At 54.1% G+C, this 20,441-nt stretch overlaps 8 protein-coding genes across 8 annotated transcripts; 4 read left to right on the top strand and 4 right to left on the bottom strand.

Annotated features, from left to right (window-relative positions):
- Window positions 1-228: 228 nt before the first annotated feature.
- Window positions 229-1,505, top strand: MYCGRDRAFT_65279 (uncharacterized protein; the record flags this gene model as incomplete). Its single annotated transcript, XM_003857597.1, has 1 exon — window positions 229-1,505. One exon carries the CDS (start codon window positions 229-231, stop codon window positions 1,456-1,458), a length of 1,230 nt encoding a protein of 409 aa, XP_003857645.1.
- Window positions 1,506-1,573: 68 nt separating this feature from the next.
- MYCGRDRAFT_65274 (uncharacterized protein) lies at window positions 1,574-3,276 on the bottom strand (the record flags this gene model as incomplete). Its single annotated transcript, XM_003855963.1, has 4 exons — window positions 1,574-2,784; window positions 2,844-2,904; window positions 2,956-3,110; window positions 3,171-3,276. The coding sequence occupies 4 exons, from the start codon at window positions 3,274-3,276 to the stop codon at window positions 1,574-1,576; spliced, it is 1,533 nt and encodes a 510-aa protein (XP_003856011.1).
- An 800-nt stretch (window positions 3,277-4,076) lies between these two features.
- MYCGRDRAFT_16902 (uncharacterized protein) lies at window positions 4,077-4,574 on the top strand (the record flags this gene model as incomplete). Its single annotated transcript, XM_003857598.1, has 1 exon — window positions 4,077-4,574. A coding segment is annotated over one exon (498 nt), but the record flags the coding sequence as incomplete, so codon positions are not given.
- Window positions 4,575-5,562: 988 nt separating this feature from the next.
- On the top strand, window positions 5,563-7,350 carry MYCGRDRAFT_88911 (uncharacterized protein; the record flags this gene model as incomplete). The annotated part of the gene is made up of 1 exon (XM_003857599.1): window positions 5,563-7,350. The coding sequence occupies one exon, from the start codon at window positions 5,563-5,565 to the stop codon at window positions 7,348-7,350; it is 1,788 nt and encodes a 595-aa protein (XP_003857647.1).
- Window positions 7,351-7,587: 237 nt separating this feature from the next.
- On the bottom strand, window positions 7,588-10,090 carry MYCGRDRAFT_106897 (uncharacterized protein; the record flags this gene model as incomplete). The annotated part of the gene is made up of 4 exons (XM_003855962.1): window positions 7,588-7,858; window positions 7,915-9,611; window positions 9,666-9,889; window positions 9,951-10,090. 4 exons carry the CDS (start codon window positions 10,057-10,059, stop codon window positions 7,588-7,590), a joined length of 2,301 nt encoding a protein of 766 aa, XP_003856010.1.
- Window positions 10,091-10,857: 767 nt separating this feature from the next.
- On the bottom strand, window positions 10,858-12,828 carry MYCGRDRAFT_33525 (uncharacterized protein; the record flags this gene model as incomplete). The annotated part of the gene is made up of 6 exons (XM_003855961.1): window positions 10,858-11,178; window positions 11,254-11,366; window positions 11,547-11,710; window positions 11,857-12,260; window positions 12,311-12,464; window positions 12,515-12,828. 6 exons carry the CDS (start codon window positions 12,826-12,828, stop codon window positions 10,858-10,860), a joined length of 1,470 nt encoding a protein of 489 aa, XP_003856009.1.
- A 2,197-nt stretch (window positions 12,829-15,025) lies between these two features.
- Window positions 15,026-16,330, top strand: MYCGRDRAFT_31557 (uncharacterized protein; the record flags this gene model as incomplete). The annotated part of the gene is made up of 1 exon (XM_003857600.1): window positions 15,026-16,330. A coding segment is annotated over one exon (1,305 nt), but the record flags the coding sequence as incomplete, so codon positions are not given.
- A 105-nt stretch (window positions 16,331-16,435) lies between these two features.
- On the bottom strand, window positions 16,436-19,267 carry MYCGRDRAFT_88907 (uncharacterized protein; the record flags this gene model as incomplete). Its single annotated transcript, XM_003855960.1, has 2 exons — window positions 16,436-19,037; window positions 19,224-19,267. The coding sequence occupies 2 exons, from the start codon at window positions 19,265-19,267 to the stop codon at window positions 16,436-16,438; spliced, it is 2,646 nt and encodes an 881-aa protein (XP_003856008.1).
- Window positions 19,268-20,441: the final 1,174 nt, after the last annotated feature.

Raw genomic sequence — 20,441 nt, 5'->3', positions numbered from 1 at the left:
CCAGAACTCTGCCACGGAGCTCTCGTTCTCTCACATCCAGTGGCTCGTTGGTGGCACGTCAAAAGGCCCGCCCGAGGTGCCTGCATGACCTTGGTCTAGTGACTAGTAGTGGCAAAGCAGGGATGGTGAGAAGAAGTGAAACTCGAGATCTGATTGGTGCGCATCGCCTCACCACCAACATGCAGTCGACTCCAAACATCAGACCATCTCTTCAACCTCCTCCACTAGATGGACTCCCGGGCCGACGTTCACAACATCGTCTACGGGACAGGATATCAGATTTTCCAATCGACAATTCTCCCGGCCATCGAGTCCGCACAGCATGAGATCAAATTCGTAACATGCTTCTGGGCAGCCTCCAAGAGCAAAGATGCATTGAACGAGAGCCTTGTAAAGCTCAGCAACGCGGCTCTGCAGAGGAAGACGAAGATCAAAGTCCGGATTGGTTTCTCATCATGCTCCTTACTCCAGAAGCTATTTCACACTCGATCTCCGGAAGGACATACATACGATGCTTCGACATGGCAGAAGAAACTCGGGCTGCCTGGGAAGAACGATATATCCGGACTTGACCTGGAGATCAAAAGCATCTTCTTCTTACCATTCAGCGTCTGGCACCCCAAGTTTGTCATCATCGACAACCGCGAGGTTTTCCTACCAAGCTGTAATGTCTCATGGGAGGAATGGTTCGAAGGATGCGTGCACATGACCGGTCCGGTCGTTCAGCAATTCACAACATTCTGGAACAATCACTGGGCGAGTACCGCAGACCGCAACGACGCACCCAAACCGCTCCCATCTCATGAGTCAATACCCCAACTCGCGAACCTCATGTGCAAGTTCCTCCCCTCGCCCCATCACCGCAATCCCAACTTCCGTCTCCCCTGGCAGAACTGCCCGCCACCGCCACAAACACCCCTGAACACCGAACTCCTTGAGCTCTTCAACCATGCCAGACGAAGCATTTTCATTCAGACTCCCAACTTGACCTGTCCACCTGTTCTGGACGCTCTTTTTGCTGCTCTCGAACGAGGAGTCGACGTTCGTGTCACCACAAGCGAAAGGCTCATGATACTGGAGCAGCTCGTCACAGCAGGGACTATGACGTCGCGATGCGTCAAGAGATTGATACGCACATATGAACGGTTACGTAGTCGGCCGCTGGACGAGGAGGCTGGTTGTCGAAAGCCTGGACTCTTGCACATATCGTACTACGAACCGCGGAAGGAAAGGACGAAAGGGATGACGGAGCCCGTGCAGTCGCATTTGAAGTTCACAGCGGTGGACGACGAGATTGTGGTGTTTGGAAGTGGGAATATGGATCGGGCGAGCTGGTTCACCAGCCAGGAATTGGGGGTTTCGTTCCATTCGAAGGAGATGGTGAGGACAAGTCTGGAGCTGCTGGAAAAGGAGATGGTTGGGCGGAGCAAGATTGTCTTCGATGGTGAAAAGCATTGATACCCGTGTTGAATCTAATGAAAATCTGCCCACAGGCAGTAATCGCTGCAATGCTCCGCTCAACTGTTGTGCTGTGACGTCCATCAGCAATGCTGTCCGTCGATCTCGTGTTCCATCAACGTAAAAGGGCACTTCGCTCATCAGGACCTTCGTCGTCGCCCTCGTCAGCGCTGTCTCCGTCACCCTGTTCGTGCTCCATGCCTTCAAGCGGATCCGTCTCCGCCGCGAGGATGCCCGCCCGGTTCTCTGGGGCGCGTTTGAAATGCGCGGCAACACTCAGCACAAGTACGCTCAACCCGTGCACCATCGTAGAGCCGAATACCACAAAACACACCACTGGCCAGACGGTCTCTATCGCAACCTCGCGTCGATTTGGTGGGTCGTGGTAGGTCGGGGGATGGTTGTCGGGCTCGCTGGTGCCGTTCTCAAGCACCGCTCGTGCCTCGATCGCAAGGAACAAAGCTCCTAATCCCATCGGTCCGAAGTGACCACAGAACAGTGCCTCGCGGAAGGTCTTGATGTCTGGGATCCAGCGGTAGAGCGCCAGCACGACAGGTAACCGTCTAAACAAGAGGACCAGTACCAGAAAGCCAATCAAGCGGCCTGGATTGATCCATGGTGTGAGCGGGCCCGGCTGCCAGGACTGAAATGGTAAGAGAGTGCCAACGTAAACGAACATGGCCGAGTTTAAGAGGAGATCGATAATCTCGCCGATCTTGGCCTCCTTTGTCTTTGCTGCGAACCAACCGTCTCGTGCGAATCCATAACCTGCTCCAAACGCTACCAAGAAATCATCCGATCCCAAGGTGCTGCCGACTCCGATCGACAAGACAGCAAGCAGAAGGTAAAAGACCGTGAAGCCGGATTCGTCGATGAAGTTGTGTCGGTCGCTGATGCGAAGGATGCGATTGAACGCCGTGCCAATGATGAGACCCACTACGATTCCAAATGTGCATTGCCAAAGAATGGTCAGGAGAGCCCATTCTTTGAACGCGCCTGCGTAGGTGCTGTGCGTGAGGAGGTATAGACCGACGTAGAGGAACGGAAATGAGACTCCGTCATTGCACCCGGATTCGGCAGACAGCATGTCCTTGAGTCGCTTGGGAACACGGTTGCTGAACTGGCTGTTGGAGAGGATACTCGCGGCCAACACAGGATCAGTGGGCGTCAGGCAGGCTGAGACGACCATGGCCGTCGGAATGTCGACGTGGAAGATGAAGTAGCAGAAGAGTGCGCAGGCGACCCATCCGAAGGCCATGATGGGTCCGAGTAGCATGAGCACGGAGCGCCAGTGTCTTCTCATGTAGAATTTGGGCAGTTGAACGCCTGTGGTTTTGTCAGCGATGAATTGAATTTGGCTTTGGGAAGGTGATTGTTCTACGCACCGACGGTGAACACTTGAATGCCGACGATGATGCGGGTCGTCTCTTGAATGTGCTTGTCGCCCTTGAAAGTGTCAGCAAACGACCCGTGTGGAGATCATGCATTGAATCGTACCCATCCCCATCCACTGTGCTTCGGCTCACCCAGTACTGATATGGCTTCGGTCTCTACGCATTCTCCCACGCAGAAGTTCGGAGTGAGCCATCCTAAAAGCTGCGGTCCTAGTATGATGCCGAGCAGCAGCGCAATTGGCGGCTCGCTCAGATGTACTGTAGCATTGGAGTCAGATCATGCTATCGACGTCCAATAACGATGAAGCAACAACTCACGGCGGTTGCGAATGAAGTTTGTGAACAGCACATAGCTGATGAGGAAGGCCGGAATCAGAAGATAGGTGAGGTGAGGCGGGGTGGCCTCGATCTGGTCCCAGACCATGATGTGTTGGAAGACCTCCGCAGAGGGACGTATACCTCGAAAGGGCCGCGCCGATGCAGGGACTTTGTGGAGGTTTCCGGCGGTGAGGTTCTTGTCCTGTTATGCCCTGATACCTGCGTCGCTTGCAGCAGGTCCTGATTTTTTCGTCGGATTCAAAGTGTTTGTAGTCGAGAGCAATGCATCCTTGAACAAGACTTCACCTTGTCCTCGACTCGGCGGCTCGTAATGATGCGGTCACTGTTCAATTCGGAGGAGACTCCGTCGAAACCCATCAAATTAACGACCTCCCGTTCAATATCGCGACGATTTTCGACAGGGACCTTGAGGTTCCTCAATGAATATCTCTACCGCTTATGCTATTCCAAAAATCGAAGCCAGAGTTGCAACATATGACAGTGCTTGACGACTCTCGCAGTGTCTGGTCGGCCTGTTCGCTAAGGTAATGCAGAGAAGCTGCAGGTAAGGCCGCACTCATTAGCGCTGCACGAGTTGTAAGACGTTCGAGACTCGGAGAGGATGAAGCTCCTGTCGTACACGAACTCTCAGCCGCGACTGCCACCCCTTGGACACCAGCACATATCGACAACGACATCAGTGTCGCGGGCCAACAGTACGCGTCCAACGGTAGGTCAACTGTCGTTCTTCACGCTGCGTGACAATACAATCAGCCGTCCTCAGCTCCTCAGCTGCTCAGCTCCTCAGCCTCGTCCATGTCGTCACGGCCAGTACGCTTCTACTCGATCCTCCGCCGTTCCACGACATAGCGCAGCATCTTCACACCGACAAACCCAGAGATGCCTTCGCGATCATTGATTACCAACATCACGCCGCTACCGGCAGGTGTCTCGCGCGAAGCGGCACTTGCACAACTCCACGACCATGATGGCATGATAAAGCTGAACCCGCTCGTCATACGACACGAAGTCACAACACCTCCGCCGAACGCGTCGCAAGACGAAGCCGAGAACGCAACTTGGTACGAAATCGCAGACAGCATAAGCTACCTTGGGTTGTTCAAGGGAGAAGTTGTCTACAAGGCATGCTTTTACAACCTTCCGCGCGGAATTCAGACCCATGTGTTTGCTCCAGCAGGCGTAGACATCAGGTCGAAGTGGAGTGTGTGTGGGAATGCTCCTGGGGAGCCTCGAGAGCCTGTAGAGCTTGGTTCCAACGCCCCGAGGGATGGACTCTATGTCAAGGAAGAGCTGGATCTGCGCTGCAACTTTTTGATGGCTGGATTCGTCAAGAAGAATCTCAAGAGCAGTCATGCAGTCGTTGTCGATAAGATACTGGAGAAGGCTGGTCACGTTCCTGGCAATTCTCTGGAACGGAACGATTCTCAATCGGTTTATGAGAGCACGCATAGCCAAATGTCCCAATATCTGGAAGATCCCAGGAGCAACACCATGCCAGTCGTTTCACGACTTCAATGTGCATGCACCAAGTCTCCACCCCACGACTCCACATGTATCTATTCCGACGATGCAAACCGGCCTGATTCGCAACCCCTAGAAACGCGCTTACAAGCCGCGAGATTTCCATCTGATTCTGCTTCTTCGCGACTGCAGCCTGGAGCTCAAACTTCGGCAATCGCAGAGCTGTACGGCTCACCGAGTCGAGACGGTTGCATGTGCACTGGTGGACTTCATGATGCGGCCTGCCAGTCTTCGGGCCTAAGGGTGCCGCCGGTCTCTCCCTTGATCATGCCGGATGTTGTGGCGCCGGGCGATCGACCTGTAGAAACGGCGCCTTGAAGTCGACCGACGCACGCCGGAGCGGCTCTTTAGGATCGGTCGACGAGATTGAGACTTCAACAAAGGCATAGGAGGCCGAAACAGTCGAGCCGGTCAGCACGCGATGTGTATTGGCCATGAGTGAGGCACCACATCGTTCATGAGAGTTGTGACGATGTCATTGGCCATATCATAACTGTTGCGATGCTGACGTACCAGCGTCGTCCGTCTCCGGATATCTGCATTCCTCCACCCGCCTCTCTACAGCGCGGAATGTGATTTGGCACAAAGCCATCCTCTCGATATTGCATCACTGTCGAGACCGTATCGTCACATGGCAACTATCGCTGCCCAGCACCGATTGTCTCTCGGCCTACTGCATGGAATGTAACAGGGCTGGGATCCGCTTTACAATAGCCCTGTGCGTAATGTATAACTCTGGGTTGTGTCAACATACCCTCTGCAGCAAGGCCTCTCTCTACTGCATCCTAAGCACTCGCGCGTCTTTGACTCTCGACGAACGCCAGCTCGATAACTCTTCTCGCCCGCGACAATGGCCATGGTCGGCCGGCAGAAGGTCTGCCACATGCGGCCGCACAACAAAGAGCCTGAATGGTCCAGCATATGCAACAATGTCCTTGACCAATACCTAGACGACGACGATCTGTTTGGCTTTGGCACCGAGCAAAGAAAGACAAGCTCCTCGGACGATTCTGTGAATCTCTTTGGCTTCTCAGGCGCCAGCGAACAAAGCAACCAGACTTCCGGTACATCGCCAATACCTTCCATCGAGCTGCCCGATTACCCGCCGAGTGAGGCCCAGCAGCCAAAGGCGAAAGTACCGTTGGACTTTTGGCACAAGAAGCTACGAGCATTGGAACAACATGCAGCAGCATCAGAACAACACACTCAGAAGCTGCGGACAACGAAGTCCCACCCAGACTTCCTGAGTCTAGGTGGCTATCCTTCGCCACCTGCGATGCTACAATCACCCACTGGCCAATCATACTCTGCGCAGCGTTCAAAGTCTAGATCGACCGCAAACGGAAAGAAGCCTCAGACCCAGCGCAGTGTCACCAACTTACGAGCTGTCTCGAGGGGTCGGCCGACTGGAGTAACGAAGCCACCTGCCGCCGCCGCCGCTGGCGCTCAGTACAGCACAACTCGCAAGGCGAGTGCCTCACCATCCAAGATGATGAACCCTTCTCGCTTCCGCGCAGGGTTCAAAAATGTTTGGGCAGATCGCATTGAATCGTCGCCAAGCAAATATGAGCTCAGACTGCCCTCTCAGACGTTCCCAGCCTCGCCGCCACATTCGGGCAAGTCAATGTCAGACTCCTTCGCTGCTTTCGGCTCACCGATCAATTACGACCCGATTCCTGGATACGAAGACCAGATCTCTCCATTGGCAAAGACATTTCGCCAAGCCCGGCTGTACACGCCTACGCAGTCGCCGTTGTTGAGTCCCGGCAGTCTACCAGCGTCATCATACTTTGAAGCCATACCGCCTCTCCCATCGAACCCATACGCCGCGCAGACGGTACCACTCAACGACACCGCTCCTCTGTATCCTGATCGAAGCGACTCTCTTGCAGCGAACAAGATTCAATCGTTCGACTTCGGCTTCTCGGGTTCACCAGATGACGACCTCTGGGGAAGTGGAAATTTCCAGGAGCCATTGAGTGACCCGTATATCTCTGACCCTTTCACTGACAATGATCCATTCGGCACCAACACACGAAGTCATTTGGACAACTCGACACTCGACCTCGGTCTCGGTATCAGTTGCGATCCAACGTTGATCTCCACCAGTTATGCGCCGACAAACAACCGCATCCTTCCTAGCTCTACCTACAATCCTCATCACGAACCTCCAAGTCCATACTACGTTCCCTCGCTCCCCAACGGCTTGCCCAATACCCACTATCGCCGCCCTGAGCCGCAATTCACTCCGAATGGCCTACCTCACACGCCTCACCGACGAGCAGGCTCGGACTCGCCTTCTCCGCCAGAGACCGAGCCCCATCGTCGACATCGCTCGTCATCCCGGCGAACGTCCCGTCACCATCGACAGACGAAGTCGTCGAATCCAGCTCCGCGGACAACCACGGGCGGTGCTCAAGGTGGCTTCGTCAACTATACGCCGCAGGATTGTAACAAGATCCTTAGTGGGGTGGCACCTTCCGGCAGCTCGAAGACGAAAGCGAGAAGGGAGAAGGAAGCGCTAGATAAGAGAAGGAGATTGAGTCAGGCGGCGATGAAGGCTGTTATTGAGGCGGGTGGGGATCTGGACGCTTTGACCAAGGCTGGGCTGGATGGAGATTTGACGTATTGCGATTAGATGTGCTCGCTGGTAGGGCGTTTGTCTGTACAATAAGAGTTTCACTTCATGGAAGCACGGCACAGTAGAGCTTCAATCCAACTTTCACTATACTAATCATAATCTTAGGCTGTTATATTCGTCAAATAAAGTCGTAGACTCCCATTTCCGAGAGCAATGCAGCATCGCATGTTCGTCTGGGCCGTTGCATCAATTTGTTTTTGAATCACGCCGACACTGACACCGATCGAATTCGCGCTAGATGACGATACTGACCGCATTCCAAGTCGGACTCAGCACATCATAGTGTACATCGTCAGCATCCCAGCAGTCATCCGCAATCTTGTCGAACTCCGCCTCACTCTCTGCCAATTTCTGGTAGAATTTCGCGGCAGCCTCTTTGATCGCCTGATCGTTCTTGCCGTGTTTCTCTTTGTACACGTTGTACTTGCTCGCGGCGTAGATGATTAGACTCTCCTTGTCGCCGGGCTTGGCGCTGAGGAGGTAGGGGATGTGAGAGGCGAGCAGCCTGGTAGTATGATGTCAGCCGAAGTTAGGTCGTTTGATCGATACAGAGGGATTTACCATTCGCGCGGATGGTTCATCGGAAGAGCGTCCACAAGATTCTGTTCCTTGTAGTGGTCCAGCTCCTCGCGCGACGTCGGCAGTGGTCTGTAAAGACAAGGAGGCTTGTTCACCACGAATGATTGATAGTAGTTCTGCAAGTAATTGACAGCCGTGTGCTGCGGAGATGCCAAATGAATGCACATCGTGACGGCGTCTACCAGCTCGACGAAAGTGGAGATTGTCGGGAACGATTTGATGTTGGCGCCGCCTTGGCCGTTGGGACTTGTAGGAGCTTGCATGATTGTGGCCCAGTCTTGGACGCACTTGTCGCCAGCAACGGCCTTGTCTGCAGTCGCGCCAGAGCCGTAATGCAAGGCAAGCATCTCTTCCACGAAGGATCGGATCTTGAACCACATGCTGTAAATGCAGCGTGCGTAGGCGTACTGCTGGTACTTTGGCTCGTCTCGCTTTGCGGTCGGGAAGCCTCGTCGTTCGAGATCGAGGGGAACGTATCTCCCCTTGAAGTCGAAGGTTTCGTACTCTGAGCGAATGAACTGCTTCGCCTGCTCGGTGGTGAGCCCGACGAGGTCGATGATCACCTTGGGGATCAAAGTGGCTCTTGCTCCGGCGTTGACGGACAAGGTCTTCTGCCAGTGAGGGTACAAGAGCTGAAGCACGGGGTGGCCATCCTCGAAGGACCGATTTGCGCCAACGATGGTTGCTTCTTCGATGAGATGGGTGAGGGTCAAGTGAACTGTGACCTCATGCCGAAGCCAGTCTGACGTCTGCACACAGGTCTTCGCATATCTCCAAGGCCAGTCGGTCCTCTGGTCAGAGAGGCTCAGCTCCTTGTTGTAGATAGTGACGGATTTCTCTGCACTACCGAGCCAGTCTAGCACGATTGCGAGTGGTCGAAGCTGTCCGTCTGGATGCAGATGAAACAGACAGACGGAACCCATGCCGTATCTTTTGTGGATTGCCTTTTTCGTTCCAAGGCCGGATTTGTACGTTTCCTCGAACTCGCAGAAGATCTCTTCGCCTTCCTGCATTCCTGCAGCTTTGCGAAAGTAGCTGTAGTCCTGCACGTACAACGAAGTTCGATCCTTGGATGAAAGATCTTGAATCTTCTTCTTCATCTTCTGGTCCCCTGGGCTGTCTGTGGCGGCGTGAATGAAGTGTTCAATCCAGCGGTCTGATGCCAGTTCGATGGTCGTGGGATTGGTCCCTGTAAAGAACTGCTGAGCAAAGCGTCGGTCGGAGTACCAGTCCTTGATGTCTCCTATGTTGGGCAGATTGAAGATGTCGTTTCTGTCGAAAAAACCTCCGTCCTTCTTTCTCTGCGCCGTTTGATAATTTTCGACATCAGCGAGCGTATTTCCCTCATCGGGTCTTCCCATCCCTCCAAAAAGCGCCCTGCTGACAAATTGGCCTACTCCTGCTTTAGCATGGTCAATGAACGTGTCTGGGACCAACGATGGCAATAGGGCGGTCAACTGTGCAAGCCTCATCGCACTGAACAGATCGGGTTCCTTGAGCGTCGTCTTTTGGTTGGATCCCGGAGTGGCATCGGACCATTCCTTGTTGGCGGCTCCGAGATTGAGATGCGGTGGATAGCCATCTGTAGTAGGGTCTGTGAACTCAAATCGTGCTCGCTTCTGTTCGATCGTCATGTAGTGCGGGAAGGACGGCTCAAAATTGGCCGCGTCCATGAAAGACTGTGCGAAGAACATCAGCAGATGAGCTTGCACAAAGCCTGGCCTGAAACATACCTCGTAGCTCTTCTCAATGAGCTGATACACCTTCGTCAAGGCCAGCTGTGTGCCCCTGACCGTTCCCTCCTTCAACTTATCCGGGGCATTGGCATCGGCCTTTGCGAACAGTGCTTCGGGATTGTGTCGAAGTGTCTCTCGATCCTCAGACGTCAGCGACATCTTGGCTGGAAGGTGATTCAGATTAGACAGCTCGGTCAAGAAGACGCCGGTGTCCCAGAACGCTGTTGGCGTCGAACAGAATCAGTACAATGCCCCCACCGAAGCCTTTGGCTGATGACTTACGGATGGGCACCTTTGCCACGTCCAAGGGCCAATTCTTCTTTTCATCACTACGCTTTAGGGCTTTGCCCACTACGTTACCCGGATTGAGGGAAAGGCCCGGAAAAGACATCTTGGTGAGGAATTACGAGAAGGCTCTTGAAGCTCTTGGAGTAAGGCAGAGAATAGGATCTGATCGAGGAAAAAGCGGAGAGAAGGAACAATATAAATACCAGAAGCTCGCTTCATGTTTCCCTCAGCGTGAACCATGGCCGGCACCAGAACGCGTTCGAGGGTCATTCAGCTCGCTGCATGCAAGCCATAGGGCGTAAGCTGCGTTAGATCATGCTATAGGCTGCATAAGTCAGCTCATGTCGAGAAGCTCACGGTCATCCACCTAGTCAAAGAGGTGTGGTCAGCAACATGGGTGCCGGGAATCAACCGAGCCAATGCCTCAACAGCTGAGCTCTGACGACGCTTGACTTGGTGCTCGCTTGGTCCGCAAACGCCTTAGAACTTCGTCGCTTCGACACGACGGGTGTGGAGTGAGAGAGGATAGGATGGGATGGGCTGAGCGGAGCTGAAAACTAGCTGCATGTGCAGCTAGTGATCACGCCAGCACTGCCTTGCTAGTCGCTCGGCCTTGCCGAGCGGAGTGCTATGCTGGGAGGCATGATCATCGGCTGACTTCAGCCCCAGGCCGTCCAGGTCGTCATGAGAATGATACAGAAAGAGATAATCGACAGGTGCTTGGTATTTAGAGGGGGTCGGAAGGAAGGAGGTAACCTGGAAGGTATACCTCAGCTTGCTTAGTCAGATTATTGCGGCCTGAGGCATGCACAAGTCTTCTTTCTGTTACAAATATGAACTGTCATTGGCATCTGTGCTGGCAAAACACGCTCCAACGCTGCGAACGACGACGACCACTTCTTCAGCCCGTACAGTAGGTGCTCTTCGATCTCAGCGATCCGCCGTATTTCCAGAGTAGAACGGGTGCGATCAGCCCCAATATAAGGCTAATGAACCCAAGCAAGCTGTTTCCCCAGCCAACGCCCAGTGTATCGTACATTCCAGGAGCAAACAGCGGGAACGAAAACCCCATCATGGTTCGGACAAAAGCCGCTGCTCCAGTCGCGGATGCAGCATAAGTGGTGTATGTATCCACCACGTAAGCTTGAGCGCAGTTGAAGCAGACTATAAGCCCGACAGAGAAGATGGCACTGCCGATATTTGGTACGATCCAGTGGATTTCCTGTTTCGAAAAGCTGCGTAAGTATGTATGCCCGGCGATTGGAGACGCAGCAGGGACGGCAGAGTCAACACTTACATGTTCAGCAGTCCATCCATAGATGAAGAGACCGATTGGAATCAAGAGGGAGAATGGAAGAACCAATGGCAGGCGATACTCTGGAAGACCACGAGAAGGATCGAATCCCGTGGCTCGTCGGACTGGCGAAAGTGGTTTTCGAGGGATTGAGTACCGATTCGGATCGTTAGACACCGGAGAGTCGCTTATCGTGACTGGAAGGAGTTTCTCGTCATTGGGCCGACCGGCCTTGTACTGCTTCCAGGAAGTCCAAGTCTTCTGGAGCGAGTTTGGATCGACTTCGTGCTCTTTACACCATGTGTATATTTTATCTTGCATCCGACCCGAGATCTGAAGGCCAATGATGAAGCCGACGCCGAGAGACAGGTAGTTCAAGCTGGCTCTTCCAACTCCTTGATCGTAAGCGCCTTGGAACACTCGCGGAAAGGTAGCGAAGACGAGGTACATCAAACCGTATCTGATAGGGAAGGGCGGAAGGATTAGCAGAGTTCTGGCATTTTGGCAGCAGAAAGCGGAAGGGTGACAATGCCTAAGACATGTCGGGGTAGGATCCGAAAGCTGGCAAGAAATGCTTGTATGCCCTGCGCCTTTGGGTTTACTCACTGGTATCCACGGAACAAAGCCATTGCTTGCAACGCAGGTTGTGTAGTGAGCATGATAAAAGGCCGCACCAGACTCTTCATCACAAGCTTCTTCATCGAGTGGTCCGGTCCATCCCATTTCGTGTGCAAGTCGGGATTTCCGAATGTCTTTCTCAGTCGTTTCGCCTTGTTCTTGAGGATAGTTGGATGATGGGTCTCTTTCAGGAGCACGACGCAAGTGATTTGCACAACTCCATCGAATATCGAGGTCGCCCAGAAGACCCAGCGCCAGGTCACGAACTGCGTCATGTAGCCGCCCATGATCGGCGCAAGCGCTGGCGAGAGGAAAGGCATAAGTGAGTAAATCGCTGTCGCTAGACCTCGTTCCCCGGCTTTGAAGCAATCGCCTAAAATACCACCTCCGATCTGGGACCTGTCAGCAAACTTGCCTTCCTACGTAATGGTGAACGACCCACAGCTTGGGGTGCGCTGCCACCAATGCCAGATAAGAAGCGGAAAGCCATCATCTGCTCCTTGTTCCGAGCGAATCCACACGCGGTATTGAAGATGAGGAAGATCGCATTGGCGCCTTGTATCACACGGACTCTTCCAAAGACTTCTGATAAAGGACTGTCGAGATTAGCACGTGCCTTGCTCGAACATGTGGGACGAGTACGCACCCCCAAAGAAAGGGACCGATTGCAAAGGCGAGCAAGAAGATTGACATGACGAGGAACTCTTCGATGTCCGAACGCAAGTTGAACTCGTCTGATATGGTATCTAGTGCCGGAGCGACCATTGTCGAGGCCATGGGTGCGATGAATGCATACATGGCGATCAGCACAGTCGAAATCCATCGTCGGTGAGCGGGCCAGTTGTGTGGATGTTCGGGATCGTTGTCATCCCACGTAATGAGCTCGTTCCCACTGGTAGTCTTGTTTGCTCGTTGCCGGATGGAGTTCAGTCTATCGGCAAGGGTCGGTCTGCGAGGCATCTGCCGGACGGCAGGATCCCTCAGGAGGCATTGCCAGCCAGGTTGAAAGGTTGAGTCCGCGATGTCGCCAAAGTCGTTGCCATCGGAGTTGCTTGACCATCTCTCATCATGGTCCTGGTTGTAGCACCGACAGTCTGTGCAGTGATGGTCGTTGTGGCAGAAAGCCTGCGCCGCACTCTCAAGGCCAAAAGATTGTTGGGCAGCGCCATGCTGAGGCAAAGTCTGACCTAGATTTCCCCGCTGGAAGTCGCGGAATTCGTGAAGATGTCGAGGTGAAGATGACATGGCGGCAACGGAACGAGCGTGCTGGAACGAGTGAAGGCCGCTCGTGAGGCACTGATGAGGTAGATACGATCAGACGAGGGGCTACAATGTCGGGCCATCAGGCCTCTTTGTGACATGCCATGTTCTATTCGATGACCCGCGGAGGCACGACCCATTTCCATGTGTGGGATATGCTGCCTGCGCCACATTCGTAAGTGCACAGCGCGCTTCAGGTAGAACTCCAGTGGTATGTTTTCGGTCGGCATCAGATTGTGGCAGGGTAGTGCACATTGGCAACAGACCGATCCCTCGCTTCCACAGTATTGCGGAGCAAATTTAGAGGGCTGAACGGCGAGCTTCAGCGAGCGCACTCCGAGAGCGTTTCTTGGTCAACTTGGCGACGTCTTGGGGACATGGCAGGATTCATCGTACGGGTTCCTGTCAGTCTGGCCTATCGCCGTGTCAGCCAGAGTCTAATAATGCAGAGAATCGTAGTAGTCGTGAGGGAACCCACATCTGTATCCGCTACTCTGTGGAGGCATTGAAGCGGCCTGAAGTACTGCGAACGTAACTCACAACTCATCATGATATTGTGCTGGAGCCCGAGGTGCGGTCACGTCCAATTTCTGTGCTACATGACACTACAGCCAGAGCGCACATCCGCATACAAGCCAATCAAAGATCTGCAGTATGGCACTGATCAAAGGAAGTCGCCTTGGTATACAGAGGCTGTGCCCAATCGCCAAGTGAGGTCGAACGCCACGCCAAGCTAGATCCTTTGGCTCCCGTCATGGTCGACTACAACTCCTCCAACAGAACACAGCTGCAAGAGCATAACGCTACAAGAATAGGGTTTCTTGCTACGAACGGTCATGCAGAGACTGGCTCGTTCAGACTTTGCAGTCTACCGAGAAATGCAGCACTGTGCTATTTGCGAACAGTGACAGCTCGGCTCAGGTTCAGCTTTGTCTTGCCCCGATTTGGGTTGTATGGCAGTGCATCGGATCTTCATCCAGGTGGTATCGGGCATCTGCGTGCTACCACATATTCTGGACTCGAGGGATGCGTGAGATTGCTCATGCGTGCACTTTCTGCTCGTTGTCGTCGGTCGAGCCAGCCACGTCCACATTGCCAGAAGGGCGGCAGTATCTCCTTGCAACCATATGTCGGTGGTCGATGTCACGGGCAGGGCACCATCCGGAATAGGAACACGCCAGCGTGGATTCGGATCCCCAAATGTCTTGCCGCGGTATGTGAACCCGAAAGGAACAGTGGGAAGTCCAACATCTGACGGCGTGCTTGGCGAGGTACTCCCGTCAGGAAAGGATTGGCACCTTGTCCTTTAGGCCACCACAAGCACACGACCACTCTCCCGTTCGGTATAAACGGGCATGACGACTATGCGTCCCTGAGGCGCAATCCTGTCGTGCGAGGTAGCTCGGACCATATTCGTCTGAGCTCAGCGCCGCTGCTGCAAGAACGCTCTGTTCACAGATGTGCACAGCGCTTGAACGGCAGTAAAGTCGCTCTGCCATTGGCGCTGGGCGGCATTGGCAAACCAAGTCCAGCAGGACGGTGTAGTAAATGCCTCTGGTGTTACACATCTTTTAGAACAGGATCATTGGCGTCTGAGGTCGATGGTAGGTCTCCAGAATATTAAAAGGGTCGTCCGCCTGCTCGTCATACCGCTTCATCATCAGCACCGTACTTCGATCACCCAAACCCGCTTCGACCAACTGCTCCACCGTCGCTTCCCACCACGATCGAGACATAATCCGCATTGTCGACAGCTCTTGGCCGAATAAACTCCCCAATATACTTGATATGGGAGCCTTTACGTTTCCTGCGGTGACTCCTGTCACACGCAACAGTACGTAACGCACGCGACGCTATTTTCAGGCAAGACCACATTGCTGACGATCCAGTAGGCCCTCGCGTCTTGATCTGCCCGTCCGGGTTCAAAGAAAGCCTCCAGCCGGGTCAAGTCGCAGACTGCATCGAAGCTGGCGTCTTACGAGCGCTACCAGACGCAATCGTCATCAAAGCCCCGATGGTCGACGGCGGCGAAGGTTTCACTGAGGCTCTGGTCGCCACGACCATGGGCGAGACGCACCACATTGATGTCACTGGTCCCGTCAGGAAGACCATATCCTCTCATTTTGGATTCCTGGGCAACGCTGAGACTCCGACAGCAGTCGTGGAAATGGCCGCAGCGGCAGGTCTGAGCATCGTTCCGACTGATCAGAGGAACCCTCTTCACACCACAACCTTTGGGGTTGGCGAACTCATCGCTTCAGCCCTCGACGCCGGAGCTGAGAGAATCCTAGTAGGATGCGGCGACTCAGGCACGGGCGACGGCGGGATAGGTATGGCGCAAGCTCTCGGGGCTCGATTCTACGACTCCAGAGATCGAGAACTCCCTGCTGGAATGGGAGGCGCATCTTTGACAGACTTTGCCTCGGCTGATCTTTCCGGTCTTCATCCACGCCTCAAGGTCGCGAAAATCGACGTCGCTTGCAATTGGCATAACGTTCTCTGCGGGCCCAAGGGTGTCGCCCGTGTCTTTGGTCCACAGAAAGGCGCGAATCCGGAAGAGGTCGAGGTGATGTCTATGGCTATGGACAACGTGGCGAGCGTTGTTGGTAAGGCCCTGGACAAGGACATATCTCTCGCGCCCGGAAGTGGTGCTTCTGGCGGAATGGGAGCTGGCCTCATGCTCATCGGTGCCACGCTTTATCCGCGCTTCGACATCATCACCAAGTTCCTCAACATTGAGACGCTGGTGCAGGACACTGATCTAGTGTTCACTGCAGAGGGCGGTATTGACTTCCAGACGCCTCGAGGCAAAGTGCCGAGCGAAGTCGCCCGCATCGCAAAGCTTCGCGCCGTGCCAGTCATCGCCCTGGCTGGAACCGTCGGAGAAGGAGCGGAGACGAACTATGAGGCTGGCATTGATGCATACGCCTCCATCCTGCAAGGCCCGTCGACTCTGACCAAAGCGATAGCGGATGCAGAGAGATTATTAACCGACGCTGCTGAGAGTGCGATGCGCATGGTGATGGTTGGGCGAGCGCTCATGACTTCTGAAAACATGCCGCCGCGCGCCGAAGTGGCACAGACCAACAAGGACGAGGTTGACGTCGTGGTGCCTGCGAAGCGTCGTGAGGACAGTCCGAAGAGGAAGCAGTTGATTTCCCAAGTCACGTATCGTCTTAGCGTTCGAGCATTCTCTTACTAGACCGCGGATGATACCATGATGAGATCTGAAACGCACAAAACTGCGTTATTGTTGGAATACCGTGATTGTGAAGTCCGCATGCACGTCTGCTCCGCCATCAGAGTATCATTTCTTGTCGTTATTTGACGCGGAGACAATTACTCGATCAGGAAGCCTCTTCGATAAGGGCACGTGGACTGCGTCCTTCGCCATTTCGTGGAACATCAGCTTCGGCGTGCTCCAAGTCGAACCCAGACCGGATGGCACTCCCAAGCCACGGTCCTTCCATGCAATGTCCCGGATATAGGCACTCTCCAGCATGTCTATCAGCATATTTGTAGGTCTACAAAACCTGAACGCTTCCACGTCTTCATTCACAACCGCGATCATCGAGCGCAAGTCGGCCCGCTTCGTGGAAAGGTGCGAGTCTGCCTCATTTGCTCCTGGGGACTCGCCAGCTGCGGCTTGCATGCCTGAAAAGCCCAGCATACTGTAGGGTTCGAGGTCGGTGACTAGTCCGAGCGCAATCCGAGGAGCGAACGCAACCCACATGTCGCCTCGGGAAATGCCCTTCTCGGCTTGAAGAACGCTGAGCGGACGATACAAGCTTCCATGCATGCGGCGAACCATGGACGAGGTTGAATGACCACCTGCACAGGCGTAGTACCAGACAACCTTGAGCGTGTTGTAATATCGTCGCCGCCATACGAGTGTGAACAGCATGTCCCACGACTTATCGCTCAATGGCGGCGATCCAGGTTCGCCGACTCGGAAATATCTCAGGATCGAAATAGCAAGCCGTACGTCCTGGGAGAACAAGGCAGAAGACAGCAAAGTATCTAGAGTGTCCTCGTTGAACTCTGCTTTTGGATTTCTTTGCTTGACCACGTCCAGAACGTAGAACACGTCTAGCTTTCGGCCAGCCGTCAGCAGTGTCTTGAGCATGCGGTTTGCGCTATGAATCGAGAGCCAGTTGAAGTTGGACAAGCCATAGGAGTGCTGAAAGCGATGGTCGTAGAATTGAATGAAGGCCTCGACTCCCTTGTTCTTGGCCAGAGTCCGGGTTAGATCGTATTCCACAGCATTTCGCGCAACCATTTCAGCAGCTTGTCGGTCCTGCAGGACACCTTTACTATGCATCGCATCGGCTACTAGATGGGCTGCAGAAGGGAAGCGCCTGCACACCAGATCGTGAAATGTGACCCATGTGCGAGGCGTCGGAGACAAACCTTGGCGCAACATGGCTTTGAGTGTGTAGTAGTGATTATGAACATCACCATCCTTTGCAGTGGCGGCAAGGATGCGATTCCAATCCGAGGCTGTGAACGCATATTCTGCTTCGCCGAGGGACCCAACAAGCTCGCGAAATGCATCGAGATGCCGGTTCTTCTCGAAGAAATCGATGATCATGCTCAGCGATCGGGTGCTCAGAAACTTGGCAAGTGTTCGGTCTCGAAACATAGAGAGGAGCTCCTGCCCTACACTGCCAACATGTCCGCCACGAATCCCGGGTTGGTCACGGGACTGCACTTCGTGCTGTATTTGTCGAGGCATAGGACGACAAAGGTCCGAAATATATGTAGACATGGAGAGCGTCGTGAATATTTTGGGGCGCTGAGCCAAACGCGTCGAAATGGTGTCCTCGCCCGAGCGGATGTTTGCCCAGACGGAGCGTATAGGTATCTTCCCGTTCTGTGGTGCCTCGCGTGCATCGTGAAGTGTCTGAACTCTTACAGTATTCGTGTCAGGCGTCAAGACGGCATCTTCACTTGGTACGTGATCTTTGTCTTCAGAATCGATCCCCTGTGGATTGTCCTCTTTAGGCCCACGAATGGTAACGTATTCGGGGAGCAGGTCGAGAGCAAGTGCGTTCTCGCGAAAAGACCCCAGCAGATCCAGAGCGGTAAAGGAGTCCGGACGATTCGACTTGTAGGTAATTTTTCCCGGCGCCATCTGAACATGGCAGTTTGTTCGGTCCATAATCTCGGCGACTGCTACCCCGGCATTGCCCTTAAATTCGGCAGAGATACCCTCTGGCAGATTGACCCGCACGAGCTTCTTCAGGTAGAGCTTGGGGTCGGCTTCAGTGATGTGCTCGAGCAGGCGGAGGGTGATGCGCCAGTCGTCGGTCTCGGTGAAGTTGTGTCGTGCCTTCTGAATGCCATATTTGCTTTTCAGCTTCACTTCCCTGGAACTGACATGTTTCGCGACGTTCCTCCTATTTGCTCTGCCAAAGATCCTCTCACGATCTAAGGGACTGAAGATATAGCCTTTCACTGGATCTTTCTGGTGCGAGGCATCGGACGTGCCCATTTGGAGTCTGGGTGGAGTTTCTTCTGGTTTCGCGGAAAGAGCTGCGGATCGCCATGTGTCGACTGCATTGAGTTCGGGCTCTGGCGCGTGCTGAGTGGCATTGATCTCGTATCGTGTGATACTCAATGGCGTTCTCGAGAGAACACGGGAGACAGGGACTTCTCCATTGGCGATGCTTCTGCCTCTCAGTCCAGGCAGAATGGGGTTGTGGTCATGACTGCGGATCGACTGAATCCAGGACCAAGAGGGCCTCCTCAGCGAGCCGTAACATTTCATGTACTGTTCGGGGACATTCGTGCTGTTGTCTGGAGGCGATGTGATGAACGATGCGACCAAGTCCGATGGAATGAAATCTTTCAACGTCGAGAGAGCTCGGACGTCGTCGGAGGATATTCTACTGACCGAGCTTTGATCCCTGCTCACACGTGGCGACGCGTCCTCCCAAATCAAATCCTAAATCTGAACGCGTGAACCAAAACTTTACCAGCACTTCAATCATCCTCATCTGCAATACGATCACTGCAACGATATCGAGCAATACTTCATACGCAATCGGCTCTATCCCTCCTCTCAGCATGGGACACTTCTGCCATTGATATACCAATATTCCGCCGGACCAGTCGTCGCGCGTACTCGCGAAGCCATTGTCGCGTCAAGATGGACAGCTCTCTGGACCTGACGGAGAATGTGTCGACAGTGGACGATTCCATGCTGGTCTCAAGTACTCTGGCCCATTCGAACATGCTTCCTTCCCCAGGTGACCAAGCAAAGGCGATATCGGATGACAACGATGAAAGCCACTCTGATGACGACTCGGACCTCGACATTCGGCGGCCCGTGGGAAGACCAGCCATGCGAATGCACGGCGGCGTCACTGCCACGGCTGCCGTTCCGTCCGATGACGAGGATGACCTTTACACATCGACTCCGGCCAAGAACCGGCGCATCTCACACAGACGCTCCGTGAGTCCAGCAGCGAGTCCAGCAGGATCGACATTATTCGTGTCACCGGCCAAACCAGACCAGGAAGACAGTGAAAACGAGCTAGTCTCTAACAGTCTGACGAGCAAGGACCGACTTGCCGCGCTTATTGCCGAGAAACGTGCAGAGCGTCTGGCGCGAGAAGCAGAAGAAGAGAGGCCTCGTGTTTCTCCCGCCCATGCATCATCTGATCTGCCGGCGGATATGATCGAAGACTCTGAGCAGGCGGGCGATCCAGAGATAGACCGCATCCTTTCAGATGCTGTAAAGCCAACGAGAAAAGCCAGCAAGAAGGCTTTACTGGATATGGAGCGTGAGACTCAGCGTATGGTGCGACAGCAGGCGCTGGCGCATCAAATGAAAACCAAGAAGAAATTCACCACCAACGACCTCTTCGCCAAATTCAACTACCACCCGAACGGTTCGCCACCACGAAACGTGGCACCACCGCCACAGCCGATCACTTCATCATCTGCACCGAATAGCGACGGGATCGAAGACGTTGGCCATGTACCAGCCAGTACGCCTCCATCCAGCCCACCGACGCCCCTTGACCGTCAGAGAGCCTTGGTTGAGCAAGGCGCACTGAGCAAACTCGTGCCCATTCGAGAAGATAGCCTCACCAGCCTGCAGGAAAATGACGACAACGACGACGGAAATATCCCTGATATGGCCGACATCATTCGAGCCTCCGGCGCAGGCAAACTCGCAAGAGATTCGTCGGCAGCAACGCCGGCCGTCGAACCCAAGAAGGGCCTCAAACTGGCGCGTCTTGGGAAGAAGGCAATGGCGCTGCCGCGAGAAGACAGCAGTGATGACGAGCTAGAGATCATTAAGG

Source organism: Zymoseptoria tritici, chromosome 1 (genome assembly GCF_000219625.1).
Source record: "Zymoseptoria tritici IPO323 chromosome 1, whole genome shotgun sequence".
Taxonomy (NCBI): Eukaryota; Fungi; Ascomycota; class Dothideomycetes; order Mycosphaerellales; family Mycosphaerellaceae; genus Zymoseptoria; species Zymoseptoria tritici.
The sequence above is the reverse complement of the archived record's forward strand: the minus strand, read 5'-3'. Positions and strand labels throughout refer to the sequence as shown.